This window comes from Papaver somniferum, chromosome 5 (assembly GCF_003573695.1).
Source record: "Papaver somniferum cultivar HN1 chromosome 5, ASM357369v1, whole genome shotgun sequence".
NCBI lineage: Eukaryota > Viridiplantae > Streptophyta > Magnoliopsida > Ranunculales > Papaveraceae > Papaver > Papaver somniferum.
In genome coordinates, this window is record NC_039362.1 from 60,976,660 (window position 1) to 60,995,423 (window position 18,764).

General features: G+C 39.9%; 2 protein-coding genes across 7 annotated transcripts; one reads left to right on the top strand and one right to left on the bottom strand.

The window, feature by feature from the left end:
* The first annotated feature begins 841 nt into the window (after nt 1-841).
* On the top strand, nt 842-1,708 carry LOC113281684. 2 transcript variants are annotated; one of them, XM_026530477.1, is made up of 2 exons: nt 842-1,191; nt 1,314-1,708. In XM_026530477.1, the coding sequence occupies exons 1-2, from the start codon at nt 1,002-1,004 to the stop codon at nt 1,580-1,582; spliced, it is 459 nt and encodes a 152-aa protein (XP_026386262.1). In that variant the 5' UTR covers nt 842-1,001; the 3' UTR covers nt 1,583-1,708. The 2 variants fall into 2 exon arrangements, with proteins under 2 accessions (XP_026386262.1, XP_026386261.1); XM_026530476.1 differs by having other exon boundaries at nt 846-1,191; nt 1,311-1,708.
* Nucleotides 1,709-1,895: 187 nt separating this feature from the next.
* Nucleotides 1,896-5,687, bottom strand: LOC113281683. Of its 5 annotated transcripts, none has more exons than XM_026530473.1 (10): nt 5,470-5,687; nt 5,094-5,190; nt 4,418-4,469; nt 4,175-4,250; nt 3,869-3,951; nt 3,526-3,622; nt 3,204-3,249; nt 2,619-2,713; nt 2,437-2,489; nt 1,896-2,328 (listed from the first exon to the last, which is right to left on the bottom strand). In XM_026530473.1, exons 1-10 carry the CDS (start codon nt 5,525-5,527, stop codon nt 2,071-2,073), a joined length of 915 nt encoding a protein of 304 aa, XP_026386258.1. In that variant the 5' UTR covers nt 5,528-5,687; the 3' UTR covers nt 1,896-2,070. The 5 variants fall into 5 exon arrangements, 4 of the variants coding, with proteins under 4 accessions (XP_026386258.1, XP_026386257.1, XP_026386259.1 ...); XM_026530472.1 differs by having other exon boundaries at nt 1,896-2,226; nt 2,335-2,489; XM_026530474.1 differs by having other exon boundaries at nt 1,896-2,489; nt 5,504-5,687.
* Nucleotides 5,688-18,764: the final 13,077 nt, after the last annotated feature.

The window sequence follows — 18,764 nt, forward strand, 5'->3', positions numbered from 1 at the left end:
AATCTTATGCTGCAACGCTGTGCCGGTGTGGTCTTCATCCTAAATCAAATGCCGTTACACTGTTCCGGTGTGGTATTCATACTAAATTGAATGCCGGAAGCTACTGAAACTCAACTGTTTCAGTTAGGGTTTGCGATTTTGGCTTAAACCCATAGCTACAAATCGATTGAAACACTAATTAAACGATTTTAAATGACTTACCTTCTCACAGAAGCCATATTTCTGAGTAGTTGATCGTCCGATAACTCTTGTTCTTCGTGTTCTTGCTCTTGGGCAATCAAAGCAATCCTTTTTTCTTGTTTTTGTTGAGCAATCGATTTTGATTTTGACTGGGCATCTGATTTCTTTCGTGGAGGCATTCTTATGGGTTGGTTTTAATCGACGAAGCAATTTTTGATTGAACGATTAATCGTCCATGAAAAACGGATGAAGAAGATGAAGAAAAAAAAATTCGAAAACCCTAACCTACGAGTATGCCGGAACTGATGGTGTAGAAATGGGGATATTGGATTTGGTTTTTGATTTTATGTTTTAGTTGAAAGGGTATAACAGTCTTTTCATAATGTTTTTTAATTAATCTAAGGTTGTTTTAGTAATTTCGGCCCAAAAAACACCCTTTAGCAGACACCTTTGGTTGGGGGAAATAATTCATATCCCCAGTTAGTTTCCATATCCCCAATCACGCGTTCCTTTAAAATTGGGTATACCCTAATTAATCTGGGTATACCCCAATCTCGTCACGTTAACTAACACCTGGCATTATCCATACCTAAAAAAACGACAACCATAACAAAGAATAAGGACACCTCGTGAATCACATGTTTGCTAGAACCTGCATGTAGCACCCATCAGTAATTGTGTGAGATGGAGAGAGAGGGAGAGATAAGGTCTATAAAGAAAGGGATCAAAGAAAATCAAAGAAGCCAACTGCAAGTCTGCAACTCATAACTCATCCAACTATTTCATCCGAAATTTTAGAAGAAAGAACTGGTCGGAGAAGGATGAAACCCCAAACATCATCAAAACTAGCAGTAGTAATACTAACTTTGTTCGTAGTGTTGGTAGCGACAACTTCATCTAGGAGTACTAGAACTACCGCTGAAGCTGAAGAAACACTTAACTTGTCTTCTTCCATCCACAACTTCATCGGAGTTAACAAAATCGATGATCGTGACTCTAACGTACTCCAAGGTATACGAATCGACTTCATTAACAATTTTATCTCCATATTTTTCAGTAAAATACCTTCTAATTGTTCACTAGCTAGGATCTTAAATATGTTATCTTGTGTTTTGTTTCTCCACTATCAGCAGATGATCAGTCAAGCATAAAGGAGCAGATGGGCGCTACAGGATGCTGTGATTTGTGTCCTTGTACAAAATCAATCCCACCACAATGCCAGTGTACCGACATCAAGCCTCAATGTCATGCAAAGTGCAAGGCGTGTAGGTGCACCAGATCCCAGCCTCCTCAATGTCGCTGCATGGACAAGACTTCTTTCTGCTATCCACAATGTTCATCCTCACCAACAACACACGCACATGAAGTTATCGGCACATTAATAAATGGTGCAAGGAACTAGTAGTTTTAGTCAAATTATCTGCAAGCATGTATGTGTCTAACTAGCTATGAGATTTTCCCCTTTAATCAATAAAACTAAAGAGTATGATGCTACCAAAATCCACCATCTCAATGCACCTTTGGTCCACTACTGCTGTTAATGTGGTGTCTATGTTACTAAGCAGTCCCGGCGTGGCTGCTTAACCTTGAAATCTTGCATGACATGTTCATCTCTAACCCCAGATTTACCTTCTCTGACGAAGTTCCTTAAATTTGTAATCCATCGGCTTTTTACCCCAACGAAAAAAAGGAGATATAGTATTCGGAAGCATAAGAAAGTAAACTGATACTAACAGTTATTACCCTTGATCTTAACCAAAACGCCCAGAAAAGTATTAAAAAACAAAAGAAATTCACATCTATATAATTATCTTTTGGCGTTTAGCAATTCACATGCATATTGTGACCCTACCAGAATATTTACCATGTTGCAAAAATGGTGTGATATTTTTAGGGTTTATAAGAACCTGTAGAAAGAAGTCCTGCAAAACCCTTTGACAAGCTACCTTCAACTACACACATTGAGTTAATCCTGGGATCTAATGAGTTCTCGGGCTTAACCATTTCCATATAGTCATCGCCCATGGCATTTCTTTGTCGATTGGCCTCTGACGTTCCTTGTTGGTTGCCCCAGGAAGTTTCCCTACCTCTCTTGCACTGTAATAAAGTTCCAATTCTAGAGTTTGAACAGGAATCCAAGGAATCCATTTCGGCCTCTGACGTTCCTTGTTGGTTGCCCCAGGAAGTTTCCCTACCTCTCTTGCACTGTAATAAAGTTCCAATTCTAGAGTTTGAACAGGAATCCAAGGAATCCATTTCGCCGGAGTAGGAAAAGGACTTCCTCTTTGAGCCAGAAAAAATATCTAGTCCTGCATAACACAATTAACATTGACTTGTTTAGAACAACGCTGTACTTTACTATTTTGTAAAATGTGAAAAAAGTTCAAATCAGAAGGAAGTGAAATAAAAGGCAGATTTCAGGATCAACTCAAACAGACCAGGGAAAGCATCATCAGATATGCACGATTGCACTTTCGGATCACCACATTTCAAGAGAATATTCAGACTGCTACAACTGTTGGACCGAGTAATTCTGTACTATTAATCAACATGACAAGAAAGCACATTAGCGCATTAGTTAGGAATTTGAGGCCATTAGAAAAGATAAACTAGTCGTGCTGTAGAGTGCCAAGATAACTTATATAGAATCTAACTTGTCGCACACAAGTAGAAGTTAATCTAATGCATCCTGTCTGAACAGGATTTCCGATAAATGTTGAGTGTTGACTATGGTTGGGAACCATGGCTGTTTGCAAGTTAAGACCTACCATCAGAAATGCTCAAAATGCATGTCTGTTGGCAGTGTTCCAGAATCCAGAGTCAAGCCAGATAAATTAGATACAACAGAGGTGCAGCCAACCATTCTACATGTGGTCGGCTATGATACATAAATTAGTTGGATGCCTTTTATATTTCTTAGATGGTCAATTGTGGTAACGCTACGTCTTTCATATTTAGTGATTAATAAAACAGAAATGACAAAAAACACCTAAAAGCAAAACTTATTTTGGTAAAAAATCAACCTGTACATGTGGGCAACGAAGTCATCTATAAGAACAGGCCAAGCACCTACACAAAAATGGATGTTAATTAAGCTTAAAGGTCCACAATTTGCAACAAAATCAAAAATGCAACCAGGACATCCATGGCCAAAAATCCAGGACGAAGGAATTAACTAGAAATGAAATGAGAGTTGACATTAAACTATAAATTTAAAAGTAGAAAGCCTAACGTTGGTTCGAGAAGAGAAAAACTGCATGTTCCTATCAGGCAAATTGCAAGCCTCCATTATATTTTTGTTGAAAGCATATTGATAAAATGATAGACGAGCAGCCTTGGGATTACCTTTAGAATCATATCCCTCAAGATCTTCATGGACACACCTGCTGAAGGCCAAGATTTGAGGCCATGTATCCTCCGAGATATTGTGCCGTTGATGTTTCTAAACATAGGTGAAGAGATTTGGTAAACAAAATACCAGATCAAATAAGGAAGAAGAAAAAGACATGCAGGAAAGGCATGTACTGTTAAACCCCAACCAATTCAAATGTCAAAGTCAAACAGAGGATACTTCAAGAACAGTTCAGAAAAGTTTGATGGGCTAAGGGCTGTAATGCATTCTCATGCGAGAGTAAACGAGCTAAGTAATAAACACTACCACATGGACGACTTCTAATAAAGGTAGTACCTCGACAAAATCGCACCACTGGTTAAGCAGTCTAAACCTACCACTTAAAACCAACTTCCAAGCTGTTATGGCCTTACTTATAGCTGAAAAAACAAAATATACAGGATCAGAGTTTAGAGAACAGATAGAAACCATGATATAATAAAGTAAACAGATCACTGTTCAAAGTTTTTCTTCGGATATAAAAAGGACAAGCATCATTGTTCGTATTTACTATTCAGGGGTAAACAAAGGAAAAAGGCAATGCAACATCATTGCTTAAAGATTTAAATATAAGCTGAACTCATGGTACAATACGGTACTTACTTATGTTCCTTTGTCCATTCTCCCGGCACATGAAAAATACAAAACCATAAAAGCATGTGAATTGAAAAGAACCTGCCTACAAAAAACATATCAATGGTGAACCATAGGCTCTACAATGAAAAGAACTAGAAGAAACAAAAAAGAGACAAACTTCACTTGAAAAGTCTAGTCAGATGATGACTTTTGTATTCAAACTCATGTTGCATGAAAAGTGCTTGTATAGCTTGAAGAATGAAATCTCACCATCAAGTCCAGGTGTGACATGAGCCCATGAAGCTCATCGAAAATTGAATTCCTGGACATGGAAAAAGATGATTTTGTTTCACATTGATCAGAGGCTCGAACTGAAGGATAACATTTTGACTATGACAACAACTACCTTTTCACTTAACACTGAAGGACAAGAAACTGTCTTGGTTGTGATATACTGTATAATGAAGACTGAAGCAATATTATCTCAATTTCTTAGTCATATGAGAAACGGACAGCTCAAAAACTATAAACAAGTCAAAGTACTTCCAAATGCGCCTGATTTCAACATTTTTTATTTTGGGGTGTGTGTGTTACTTGAGTGAGAATCATATTCCAGATTAATGAAGTTAAAATGTAGGAGCAAACAATTAGAAGAAAGTGAAGAGAGAAAAGGAGGGAGAACCAGATGAAGTTCGTCAACCTTGTTTATAGGATGTCTTATCTAAATATGAAACAATATTATACCAAAAGCATTCCTTAAAAATGTGAATCTACCTAAACAATGAAAAGAACACTGTATCCAATGAAAACATATCACTCCAAAGCACAGGACTAGCTAAGAGATTGTTGAAAACATATAATTCCAATAGTCATTCAATTCCACAAAGTTTCATGAGGATATCACTACAGTACAGCATGCATTTCAATTAAAGTTATGATCACTTACAAGGACAAGAAACCCATCATCCTTTTCGACTCTATTAACTTCAAAAGAAGATTTAATTCCTCCTTTGCACCTTCATGTCCACTTCTTGACCTAATATCTGCATTGCAAGAGTTAACAATTAGTTACAAGTACATCCAACTTAAGGAAATAAGAGAAAATCAAGAAGATAAATAAAAATTATGTGCCACTACAAAAAAAAATTGGTTACTAAACCGATTTCCCCATGAAAAATTGACCTAAACCCATGTTCAAATCAATGTGTCAGCGATAATGAAGTCTCGAATTCAAGCTTGTTTAAATTAAACATTTATCAAACAAAAATGAAATCCCCAATACATACAAAAAAATAAAAATGTGTCTGAGGTTTATGGTTTACCACAATATCTTCTATAGATGTCGAAAATGTTTACCATGTTGGAACCAGATGAATCCATTGGGTGATTATGTAAACCCCAGAGAAAAAATTGAATAGTAAAAATAACCTAAGAATCTTCTACAGATGAGACTTTGGGATGTGAGTTTGGGTAAAGTTTTGAGAGATGAGGAGGAAACAGGAAAGAATGGTAGGTTTGAAATGAACCCGGTCCTAGTCTTGGTACGGTTCCTTTCATTAAAGGAACAACTAGATGATTTAAAACTTAAAAGTTAAAACCCATTAGAGGTTGCCTATACACGCATGTGCCTCCCAATAAGCTCCCAAGTCCCAAATCACCAACTTCAACAGAAATATGTGCCTCCCAATAAGCGCCCAAGTCCCAAATCACCAACTTGAAATGGTACGGAAGATGTAAATATATAGGCTTCCCGAAAAAAATGGACATATGTCACCTTTTTAAAATCTTGACAAGGAAAAACCAATTGTGATAAATTTCTGAATAACAAAAGAGTACAACTCAAAATGTCCGGAAATAAAATGATTAAAACTGCCTAAAACGATCAAATTACATCCATAATCCTTCAAGATCATAAATTTGTTTTCGTTCTCCATCGGTATCTAGCGAACTGTCTTCTAATGTTGGCAGTATATAAGTCCCTATAAGTAAATTGTGGAAAATGAGCGTCTTCACTCATGATAAGATTTATGTACATGTTCAAATTACTCATTATGTCGACATATTGAAGTTTTCTATTTTGCAAACCCAATTTCCAAAATCACACAAACCCTAAAGTGCACATGACTAGAGAAATCGGTTTTACAAATGGAGATCGGTTCTACCATGACTCCCATTGTAGGTAGGTACCTACCTTGATTCCCATATAGGTTAGGATTGGTACTACCTTGACTTTCAATATAGGTAAGGATCGGTACTGCCTTGACTCCCAACATAGGTAAGGATTCTAACATGGTTCCCAACATAAGTAAGGATCAGTCCTTCCTTAGGTATTCGATTGAAAACCATACCACCAATCATATTGATCTTTTCTTTCAACTACGAAAAAGTTTGTAAGTCTACTTACTTAAACTCATGTTAGCAAACACAGTTTTCTAGGCATGAAATCAATCCTAAGTTCACTACACAATCTAGTAACAAGTTAGAAAGATTATATCTATGTCGCAATTACGAAGTTCAAAAGATAAGCATTATATTCTGTAATTCAATATACCTAAGTTGTAAAACAACTTCCATATTCTTCTTTGACACTTTGATCATAATAAGATGATCAAGTCTAATACTAGAGTTTCATGTACATAACTTCGCATGTTATGTTTTTACTCTAAACGATTTTTAAAGTAACGATATAGAAATGGAAACAAGTCAAGTCTTGTATTACTGACCTCAAGTAAAAGGATGACGTCTTCGCAGATGTCGATACGTCTTCGGAATTTTCAGGTCTTGAGAGTAATATTTGTATGTCTCAACATTTTTAGACTTCCTAGTCTAACCTAACGAAATTGACTCTAGTAATTCCAATCAAGCGACTTTTGAGTTTTGATACTAAAATATGACAACCAACCTTGACATACCAACGGTTGGCGGGTTCAGCCGAGCAATGCTCTAACAATCTCCCCATTTGTCAATTTTAGTAACAAAACTCTAATACATATGGAGAATACCTGAATGAAAAGATAAAGATATTACATTACATAACAGTCTCTTAAATCATTCTTCATATGCATGATTCTAAGTTTCAACATCACAATAACCTGCACATATTTAAAAATGAATGTTGTTGTTAACGTATCTGAATAACAAACGCTTTGATCCCCTTAAAGGAAATATAGGTAGATATTTAATCCGAACATTTTTATTATTCCTCTTTTGTAGTATGTAATACTACACAACATGATGATATGTTTCTCCTCTTAGTCTATGCCTTACTCATTCATTAAATATATACTTTCCAGCACATATATCCTTTCTCAGTGATTGTAAATCACTCGTATACTTCATATATTTCTCCTCCCTTTTGTCACACAATGACAAAGAAACGGAAAAATACATAAGCAAACCGAAAGGATCTTACAAGTTCATAAGAACCCATACAACATATAGGAGTTAAGCACGAAGGTTTACCATACCATTTTAGACAAGCAATACTAACACCGAAACTACCTAAGTAATTTATTTTAGCATCTTCTCAGGGAAACAATTGCCCGAAGCAATCTTCCCTTTGATTTGATAAGTCAGCCTAAGATCAGATTAACTTAGTTATTTATCAGGATCCAGTTATTCATAAATAATTGTACCTCATTTAGACAATACAAAGCTAGGTTAGATAATTAGTTTTCTTAACAAGGAAAGTCTAGACAAACTCAGATAATGATGATTCGGTAAGAAAACTACTCTCAGATAAAGTAATTTTTGTAGACTTAGTGAAGTCAAGAAAATAATGTGTAGATCCTTCGACGAAAAGATAATCTAAAGTGATAGCTTGTTATTATGTCGAGGGGGATGAGACTTAAGCTCATGAAATAAAATTTCCTTGAAGGATACTCAACCTCACTGACTGGAGCTCCCAAGACGAAGGTTTAATGAGACAACTAATTTGTGGTAATCAAAAGATATCACTACAAGAAAACTAGGCTTTAGCAACTACTCTAATTTAGTTGGTACATGGTCGTTTTTTGAGGGTGGAGCTCTGTATCAACCAACATGCAAACCGATTAGACTTGAATAGTCGTACCTCGTTTAGATAAGCTTAAACTAATTAGGATCAGAATTAACTTAGTTTTTCTTATCATGAATCAATTGCACTAAAGCAATCGAACCTTCTTTTCATTAAGCAAAAATAAATATCAGAATTGACTTAGTTTTTCTTAACTGAGACCAATTTTTATAAAGCAAAACAATTGTGTCGTATTTTGTTAAGCAAAAGCAGGAATAGGCAATTAAATCAGCTTTTGTTAACAGGTTAATGACAAACTAGGATACGAATTGATCAAGTTTTTATATCAGGAAAGAGCTTATCAAAATTCTTCCCTCGATTTTCACAACCACTCTCCCCACATAGATATGACGTGTAAGCACCATTTCAATATAGAACTCTCTCCACAAAAGAATAACAAACAAGACAACTTTTACCAGAGAAAGGTCGACAGGGTCTTAGTTATTACGTGCAAATAGTAAAAAGATAAAACCGAAACTCATATGTATACTAAATACACAACTTATGAAACATAAATTGATAACAGTATAACCATGACTTCATACATGAGTTTGATCAATATCTACTCATAATTATTTGAGAAAGCAACCCAATAGGTTAGATATGCAACCTGCTATATCAAAAGGCCACATAATCAATAGGATATAACCATATTATGAGATCGCAATATTAGGGTTTGTGAAAACCGAAACTAATTCTCATAAACCGAAAGCAAGCAAAGAAATAATCAATCATGCAATGCAATCGTAACTATCACAAGAATGACATAAATAATTTAAAATAAAAACTCAATCATATTATTAATAGCTATTCAGATAGATAAATTTATAGATCTGATGATCAATACAAAGTTTATTCTAGATTTTCGTGAGTCATCAAGGGAGTATTGATGACAACACTATTAAACTCAAGCTTCAAATTCTTTTAAGCATATCCTTTTTAAGTTGTATGATTGTTTATCTCAAGTAGTTGAGGTTGAAGATCGATAAGTATTTCTTTTTAATCCTTGAGTATGTATTCATGATGCTCAATGCTCTATCTGACAGAGAAGATCTGTTTCCTTAGAGAATCTCGTGGAACTTAAGTTTCTGATTATCATTTGTTTCATTCATGATCGACTCACATGAAAATAGTGTTAAATTATTAGAAGATGATAAAAAGTCTTTCACGGGTGTTTATGGGTGAAAACTGTTTCTGCTGATTTTGGTAAATTTGGGTGTGTGTAGATGAGAAACGAATCTAAACCCTAAACAAATGCACTGCACGGGAGTGCTTTTGATTCGAGAGATCAATTTATACAATTCTGGCCTAAACCAAGAAATGGCCGTTCCAGACTTGCTTCGGTCACAAAGTGAAGGAGATGGGGTTGATCTTAGGGAGGGAAGCGAAGAAGGTGTTGAGATTGTGAAGGTGTTGGATGTTTATGACTTGTATCAGAAAGATGAACTGGATTGCAATAACGAAAGCTATCAGTTCTGGTGTTTTCTGGATACGTTGTATCAACACTTGGTTTCTCTGTGCTTGTCGCTTTTTCGTGTTTTGGAAATAGGCGAAGGACCTATTTATACAAGTCATTGAGCGCAAAACCCTCATCTCATAGGAAGTGGAGGAAGTTGCGTAATGGAGTAGTGGGGTCGTGTAGATGATTGCACGATCACGTCTTTTCCCACTTTTCCCATCATCGTTAACCGTCCATGCCTCCTGACACGTTCTTGTGATGGCGCGTTACACGCTGCACGTTGTAAACCGCCAGACTAATACCCCAGTTTGTGACATGCTTGATGTCTCGAATGAGTGGATCGTGGGACCCACTGTAGGAAGTAGCATGTGATGCTAAAATAACTAAGGATTAAATATCGTGTATGCTCAATACATGTAATGCATCACAGGCAATCAGCATGTATGAAGCATCGATGTTTTAAAGCCTGACCGAATAAGTTGCGGACCAAGCGTCTTAAAATAGCATCACTTTCAACCATTTTCGAGTAATTGTTTGGAGGCTGCATGGGCGAGCTATCTCCTGGCCGATCACTCCCTGTGGAAGAGGGGCGGACGGTGATCATCGGGATGCCTCACTGGTCGTTTAGCTTTCAACCTAGGATGTCCGACCAAGCTAGCGAAGTTGGACAGACGAGATGGTTTAAGACCCTCATCTGCGACCGTTGATGGATTTTAGGGTTTTAGGAGGTGTGCGAGCATCACTCCTATGCTTGACCGAATTCGGGCTTGGGTGCAAATCTTGGTGGGGCCGACCAGGCATGCGTGTAGACGTCCTGCCGGTGTATATGACCATTCCTCTTTGTCTCATGGAGGTGCGATCTAGGCCACTCAATTTGATCGGCAAAGGTGAGTGGTCGTGATCGATTTGCGGCAGAAATCCATTGCCGCAAAGGATTTGGAAGCTGCTCGACACACAAATTTTGGGCGTGAGTTTCGAGGTCGTCGAGTCCTAGTCTGCCTAGGTCGACCAGCTCTATGCAAAGGTGGGACCACATTGATCATGTTGACATGCTTGGGACATTTTAAGTCTATATCTAAACCCTCCATCCAAGCTTGCGAAGATGGATGGTCGTGATCGAACTGTGACAGTTATGCAGCGCCGCAAACCCTAATTAGGGTTTTAAAAACAGCACGTACACACGATTTTGGCCAAACAGTTTGGCAAGTTATGCTCCTCTTTTAGAGGAACCAATCGTGTGGGGCCCACGTTGGGCCGACGATGAACGTGTGTGCAATTCTCTAATGGTCTTAGGCGCAATCTAAGCCATCCAAACATGCTGGCGAAGTTGGATGGTTGTGATTTTTTTAATACGTTAGTGGAATTTCCGCGACTCTTTAAGCATCACGCCAGCCTCTCTTCTTCGAGAAAACGTTTCTTGCTCTATGGCTAGGCTGTGAGAGAGTCGGTCAGGTAGGTGAGAAGTGGGCCCGCCAATTTGCATAACAGCACTTCACCGATCGATCACTGGACGATCCAAGCCGTCCAACTAGGCCGGCGAAGTTGGACGGTCGTGATTTCTTTTGAGACTATCTTTGACAGCCTTGCTCGTACGAGCTCTTCCGAGCCTCTCCATACCAGCTTAACCATCCTACTTCAGGATGGCGTTTGGTGGTTGTTTTGGGGCATAGCATGTGTTCGACCGGCTCCTGCTAGGGTTCATCTAGGCTAGTTAAATTATGTGGCCAACTTGCATGGTCGTGATCGCTTCTGAGACTGACACGGACAGTCCAGATTTCCTTTAAGGGATTAAACTTGCTCGATCAGGCTAATATAAGCATGCTGATACGAGATTCTATTTGTTAGAGAATGGTATGGCCTGTATGGGTATTTCGTGCATACCTCATTATTGACACTTGGAGATTCGTGTTACTCTGCTGAGGGTAAACACTCAGTCGTCATGCCGCGCCAATAATGAGAGTTATGCTGAGAACAACACAGGAAATACAAGGCAACTCATGCATTAATTGATAATGTTATAAATTCACAGAATATTTGGGATGGTTGCTACATGCACCATTCTGGGTGAATTTTATGTATTTATTTAATTGCTTCAAGTAAATAAAGCGAGAGGTTTTCTGCACTCATCGCTTATCAAATGGCTTTATCCTTTGCAGGATGTCAGCATATTATCTTTGGTTTTACAATTTTAGCCCTGAACTAAAATCCACCAACAACATTAAGTCCCCTGCCTAGCACGTCATAGTTTCACTATTGCGGGGTAGGCATTAGATGGTGACAAATAAAGATAAAACTTATGAGACAAAGTTAGATGTTACCAGGAGAGACGGGTCGTCCTGTCCTTGGAGCATGTCACGTTTAAGAGGCATCCAGGGGAGCGTTCCCCTAGCATGATGTCGGTTGGCCCCAGGTAGATTAGGCATATGGTTGGTTGGATTCTCAAATTATTCATGACAATGTCATAATCCTCGACTCTGATGGGACGATCCCTATCATGAGTAATATCCTTAAAAGGCTGCTGAAGCAATTTCTGAAAAAAGATGTTGAAGCAGCTCCCAAAGAGAACGTTGAAGTAGCTTCCGGAAAGCGTGTTGAAGCAGCTTCTGAAGCGAACGTCGAGGCGTCTCCTGGAGAGAGTGTTGAAGCAAGCCTCTTAAGGAGAGAGCGTTGAAGCAATATTTTTCAGGAGAGAGCGTTGAAGCGGCTTCTCCTAGAGCGAGTGTTGAAGAGGCTTCTTCTGGATCGTTAAAACAGCTTCTCCTAGAGCAAGTGTTGAAGAGGCTTCTTCTGGAGAGAGCGTTGAAGCAATCTTCTTCAGGAGAGAGTGTTTAAGCAAGCTTCTTCAAGAGAGATCGTTGAAGCGGCTTCTCCTAGATCGAGTATCGAAGAGGCTTCTTCTGGAGAGAGTGTTAAAGCAAGCTTCTTCAGGAGAGAGCGTTGAAGCGGCTTCTCCTTCAGTTTGACTTCCCCTTGAGAATTACATGCTTCTTGATTGACCACCTCTCTTGTGTTGAAGAAGTCCTTGACTCTGTCCGTAGTGGTTATGGTGAAGCTCGGGATTGACAGTCTTTATATATTGGTAGAGCTTGTCTCGTCATTAGAGGGAGAAGCTAATGATGGAACTGATAGCACCCTCGATGCTGCCTCATGGAATGGAAAAGAGGGACACAGTCTCCTGCCCACGAGTATCCACTGAGCCTTCGACTTATAGATGTTGTCACGCTAGGTTCATGAAGCCGTCTTTACGTCTGCGTTACGTTTCATAGACGTCCAGAAATATCACTGGCCTTTGGCAATACGTCTGCTCTCTTGAGTATATCCTCGTCTTTGGACATCTTTGAACGATAGTGTGCTTGCATCTCTCTAAATTCACCATCTTTGAGATGGGCAGTGTTAAACAATCCCCAGTCATACTCTTTTTTCATTATCATCTTTGGATCGTGTCTTTGAGGAGTAGGGAAGTTCTTTCATGAGAATGACTTAACTAATAGGTTCTGCAAATATGATGAAGCTCTCGACATGGAGAATCTGTATGTACCTCTTAAGTCCCAGGTGCAATCTCCTTTGGTAACACAACTACTTCTTCTACGGTAGATGAAATTCTGAAAGCGTCTCTTATTGATGTAGTTATCGTCGATCCAGATATGGAATATCTTGGACGTTGTTTCATGCAGTCGTGCATATGGTACTGGAGTTGGAGTTGGCGATTTTGGACGCGCATGATGTTGTATCTCGGTGGTTTTCCTCTTGCTGCTTCAACGAAACTGCTTACAAGAGGCTGAAGCTTGCATTGCCTGTTGGTGAGATGTATGGTGCCACGAACATCATGAGTATCTTCATTACAGGCAGGCTTGTTCTTTCTAGCAGGGCAGGTGATGTCGCAACTTGAGCGTTTAGAAGCTTCACGGAGTTCAGAGGATGTCTGAAAGCGCAGGTTCTTCAACAAAACACGATTGACAGGTACCATCCTATTGATGCACAATTACATCGCTTGTTGTTCAGTCATATTTGAATCATGACCCTTCAGTGCCTGAATCCGGGACCTCTTGACATAATCATTTGGATGTTCGCTGTTTCGCTGAAGCATTCCTGTTAAGTCTGACAGAGTGGTTCACCCAAGCTGCGGATTATTTCTCGACATGATGATGCGGACATCGCTATCTTCTTGAGGCTGCTCCCTTGAGGTGTCGACTCCAGTAGATCTGAAGATTTCCCTGGATCGCTCTCGTCCGGGCTGACATAATAGGCGAACTCTTTATGATGATTTGGAGATGACAATATTCGTTGAATCTTCTGAAACGCTTCATGTTGTAGTGTGGTCCATACGAAGCTTACTCCTTTCTTCAGCAACGGGGTGAATGAAGCAACGAGATGGGCTAAACCAGGTATAAAACGTCGAATGTAGTTCACCTTGCCCATGAAGATTTGTATATCCTTCACCGTTCGTGGAGGCGGCATCGTGAGGATATCTTGGGTCTTGGATGGGTCCACCTTGATCCCCTCAGCAATTACCTTTCAAATACTTGTCGTAGGACCCCTGTGTGATCCGCCCGAGCTCTTGATTTGACTACTATATCATCCACGTAGTCTTCAACTTGCTTATGCATCATGTCGTGAAGATTGCCGTCATAGCACGTCGATACGTTGCACCGACATTCTTCAAACCAAATGGCATTATATTATAATAAAAATTTCCAAGAGGAGTTCGAAAAGTTGTCTTACTTGCGTCATGCTCATACATCCTTATCTGATTGTAGCCTCTATATTCATCCATAAAGGAGAACATGTCGTGTCCGCTGGTAGCATCTACTAACATATCGATGTTAGGTATAGGAAAATCGTCTTTGAGGCAGCATCTGTTCAAGTCTCTGAAATTCACACAGCACCTGATCTGTCCGTTTTTCTTTTTCACCGGAACCACATTAGCCAACCAGGTCGGATGATGAATGGGTTTAATGAAGCCAGCAGCTAGCAACTTCTGAATCTCAGTCTTGATTGGCTCTTCTACCTCGTTTCTGAATTGCCTCGAAGATTGCTTGATCGGCTTGGATCCAGGTATGACATGCAGATGATGGGTGACCAAGTTTTCATCTAAACCGGAAATTTGTTCATACGTCCAATCGAATTTGTCTTGGTATTCTTTGAGCAGTTCCAAGAGCTTCGTGTACACAAGGTTGAGCTGGTGGAGATAGAACTAGGAGATTCTTCATTCCCGATATTAACGATTTCGAGCTCATCAGTCGTAGAGTTGGTGCCGTCTTGCAGCTGTCGTGGAGTATCCATCACCTCTTCTTGTAGTTGGCCGTCCTGAGAGTCTTGTGAGTAATCACATTCGAAGACGCTCTTGTGTCGATGAAGGCCCTCTTGAACTCTGAATCCTTGATGCGTGCAGTAACATGTAGGGCACGGTTGTGACCTTCCTCCGCCATCATGTCGTCTTCTGTAAATGTGACATTATTCACAAACATCTCTGGTGTTTTTGAGGCTTCCGGACGCAAAGGAGTTGAACGCACGTCCAGGGCTATCTGGTTGATTGCAGCAAACGTCTCCGCCCGCTGATTTTTTGAGAGGTGTAAAAGCTTGCATAAACTTTCCACTAGAGAAGCTCCTTCCTGATCCACCGGCCTCTGGTTCATAGTGAAACTATTGACTTGAAGAGGATCGCTGCGAGGATCAGTCCCCAGTGTAGAAATCTACGAGACAGGAGAACCGCTCATATCAGATGTCATCTTGATGAGGAGATCGAGTATGACATTTATTATTTCTTTGAGCAGGTCCATGTTCTTCGTGTGAATCTCCTGCACGTATTGATGGTACGGAGGTTGATGTTGGTGCATATCCATCATATTTCCTTTGCCACGGCTTTGGAGGAGTCGCTCCAGGTCTTCACGTGTGTTGGATGGCTGGTCCCTTTCTTTTTGATGTTCAGGAACAACACGAGCTTCTTCGTCCATGTAGGCTTGCGCCGCTGAAGTACCTGCTCCGGGTGCGTCGAATGCGTTCCTTGTTGGTTCCATGGGCTGGTGTGGCTCTCGTGGCAATCGATTAGTTAATGTCTTAAGAAAAGTGAGTACCTCTTTCTGAGTTGCGGCCATGTCCGTTTGTGTCCTAGAGAAAACTTCTTGTCTCTCCATCAAATCTACCATGGTAATAGGGGGTTGTCCTCCCCTGGCTCGTCCATCCCCTCGTCCTGACGGAGGAGTGGCAGTTTCTCTGGTGACGGTTGGAGGCGTTACACTCGAAGAGATGCCGGGTTTTCATCTGCTCTGGCTCTGGTGATAGGAGGTGTCACGCCCAAAGGAATATCTCCTGCTCCGCTGGTGCTGGTGGTAGAGGACGTAATTCCACGAGATACATTGATCGTATTGACAGGCTGCACGGTAACACTGATAGGTGTCTAAAACACCTCATTTTATATCTAGTATTTATGCTTTCTTTGCTATTTTTCGTGTGAACTATGTATCTTATGTTTGGTTTTGAGTTTTATAGGTGTTTTAGAGTCATTTGAGCAAAAGAAAGTGGAACCCGTCTAAATCCAGGACTTCTTCTCAATCATCTTGAAGAGAACGAAAAGACAGAGTCAACAACGAAGAATGAGGTCAAACCGACGGCGTATGAGAAAGTTACGAGAAAAATTAGATTTTAAGCTTGTCAGTGTTGGAGAACTGACATACATTGAGTGCGAAGCGGAATTATCAGGGGTCGCCCATATCCATCAGCTGTGCGCCTAAATACGGATGTACTGCAACCTTATCAACTAAGTCCAGAAGAAGAAAATCATTTTCTTCCCCAATTTTAGTTTGTTGCTTCCGTAAGAGACTAGGTCGAGAAATTCCGAGAGATTCAGAAACAGAGGAGAGGTGATTCTGATATGAAGAAGAACCAGGGATCGAGACGCTGTTTAACTTTTGGCGAAGAAGAATCGAGGGAAGAATGGGTTTTTGTTGCTCTCAGGTTTCATTGAGAATTGCAGCCGTAAGTAGAAATTGGAGGAACTACTGATGAAGTTACTGATGAAATTGAGCTGATGGGTTTGTGTTGAATCTGGTTTTGTAGCTGAACTGGTGGTGATTGAAGGTTGTTTCGCTGGTACTGCAATGAAGTCTGATATTAATGCAAGGAGGTCTGAGCCTGGCAATGGAGAAGATTAGAAGATGGGTTCGAATTAGGGTTCTGAAATTAGGGCTCTGAAGACTCAATAATGCAATTAGATGTTGCTGGCTAGGTTTGGGTATTGCTGTTGATGTAGAACAAGTTTCAGAGAATGGGTTTTAAGTTGATTTTCATGGGAAGCTACAGAGAGGTTGAAGTTGTGAAGGAATGGTGGTGATTGTGTTTGTCTGAGTTGTAGGAGTGGACTGAACTTGATGCTGTTGCGGGTGGAGTTGTAGACTTCAGGTGTTGGTGCTAGATGGAGCTACATGGAAGAGTTAAACAGGGTTTTGAGGAGACTTTGTGTTGGCAGAATTATTGTGCTGCTGTAAGGTTGAATTGAGACCACAGAATGAAGAGATGGAGCTACAAAGAATTGCTGATGTTGCTAAGCTGACAAGGATGAACTCAGGGAAGTAATGGTTGGTTAGGACTGAAGTTATGGTGGTGTTGTGATGCCTGCCATTGAACTGGTGGTTGTTTACAGCAGAGTTGATGATAGAGCTGAGTTGAAGTTGCTGTTGGCTTGTAGGTGCAGCAACTGGTGATTGTTGCAGGTGAACATGAGAAGCAGATAGAGAAGGTGGTGGTTGCTGCTACAAATAGGTGCATTGAACTGATGCAGATGGTTCGGATGGGGTATAATGATGCTGTTGAATTCATGGAGATGAATAAAGCTGTTGTTGCTAAGTGGCAAGGCTGGAGTTGCAGTTTGCAATTGCAGCTGATAGGCAGAGATGGATTTGGTTTATGCAGTTGCAGCTGGTGTTGGTTGGTTGCAAGAGTATTTTCTGCGGTCAAGCTATGCATTGCAGGGATGTAGTCGAAATTGAAGTGCAGGAGTTGAGTTGAGATGAAGTTGCAGTTGCAGGAGTGGATGTTGATATTCACGGGGTTGTGATGAACTGATGTTGAATTTGAGATTGAGAGATTACAGAAGATCAGGAAGAATGGGTTGGTCACCAATTTGTGATTGACTTGATGTTTAGGGTGAAAGGTTGTTGTTGGTGGAGCTGCAGGTGAGCTGTTGGTGCTGCAATGAGATTGAGGCAGTGATGCTATGGGCTAAGCTGCAGTGAAGGGGGAATGTGCTGGTTGCAGTGGCAATGATGAAATTGGGGAGATTCAGCTGCAATGGTAGTTTACAAGCAGTTTGAGATGATGTTGGTGTTGCTGCAATTGATGAATTACAGGCTTGAGAGTATGCTGCAGTTGCAGCTGGGATTTGAGCAAAGTAGATGGACTCTGATGCAACCAAGAATGAAATTTGGCTGAAATAGATGTAAAAAAACCTTGTTGCAGGTATGTGATGAGTCTGTGTTGCTACAATGAAGTGATTGAATGAACTGAAGTAATATGTGACTTGGATGAATGTTAGGATTGAATACAGAGAATGAGCTGAAATAGAAGGCCTGAAATTGGACTGAATCTGACGGAACTCGGTCAGAATAGGAATCAGGCGAGTTAACTCATCGATTCAGGTAGCTGACTCATATGGACCTGTATAGACTGGGCTTGGCTTTTGGGTTGTTTCAGAGATGGTTTTTGGCAGATTGCCGTGACCTAAACAGAGAATGGGTGGAGAAAGAAAGAGAGATATAAAAAGGAACCTCTCTATTTTATTTAAAAAAAAAAAAGAAAAGAAAAGGATATATAATCTTCACTTTTATTTTTGTGTTTTAGGGTTTAGAAACATGATAGGTTTTCTTTTCCTTCTTGTTATCAACTCCACTCACATGTTTAGATAATTCTCTTTTGGTTAAGGAATAAGTTGGAGTTCCAACCATGATATTTATGCAATGAATTAGTTTTTTCTCCATATTTTGTTGCTTATGATTCACTTTTAATATTGTTATATGATTTGAATGCATGTTTAGTCGAGTCACGAATCGATTGAATTGGTTTTCATCTCTATTGCCAGATTAGGGTTATTATACGCAAAAGTGATAATT

Excerpts from the sequence above, each read along its gene's own strand:
- LOC113281683 (XM_026530471.1), bottom strand. The coding sequence starts at position 5,527 with ATGGATTCATCTGGTTCCAACATGGTAAACATTTTCGACATCTATAGA. Across the intron at positions 4,470-5,093 it reads ATGATGGGTTTCTTGTCCTT|GAATTCAATTTTCGATGAGC; the intron begins GTAAGTGATCAT and ends TTCCATGTCCAG. Across the intron at positions 3,250-3,525 it reads TGAGGGATATGATTCTAAAG|GTGCTTGGCCTGTTCTTATA; the intron begins GTAATCCCAAGG and ends ATTTTTGTGTAG.
- LOC113281684 (XM_026530476.1), top strand. The coding sequence starts at position 1,002 with ATGAAACCCCAAACATCATCAAAACTAGCAGTAGTAATACTAACTTTG. Across the intron at positions 1,192-1,310 it reads TGACTCTAACGTACTCCAAG|CAGATGATCAGTCAAGCATA; the intron begins GTATACGAATCG and ends CTCCACTATCAG.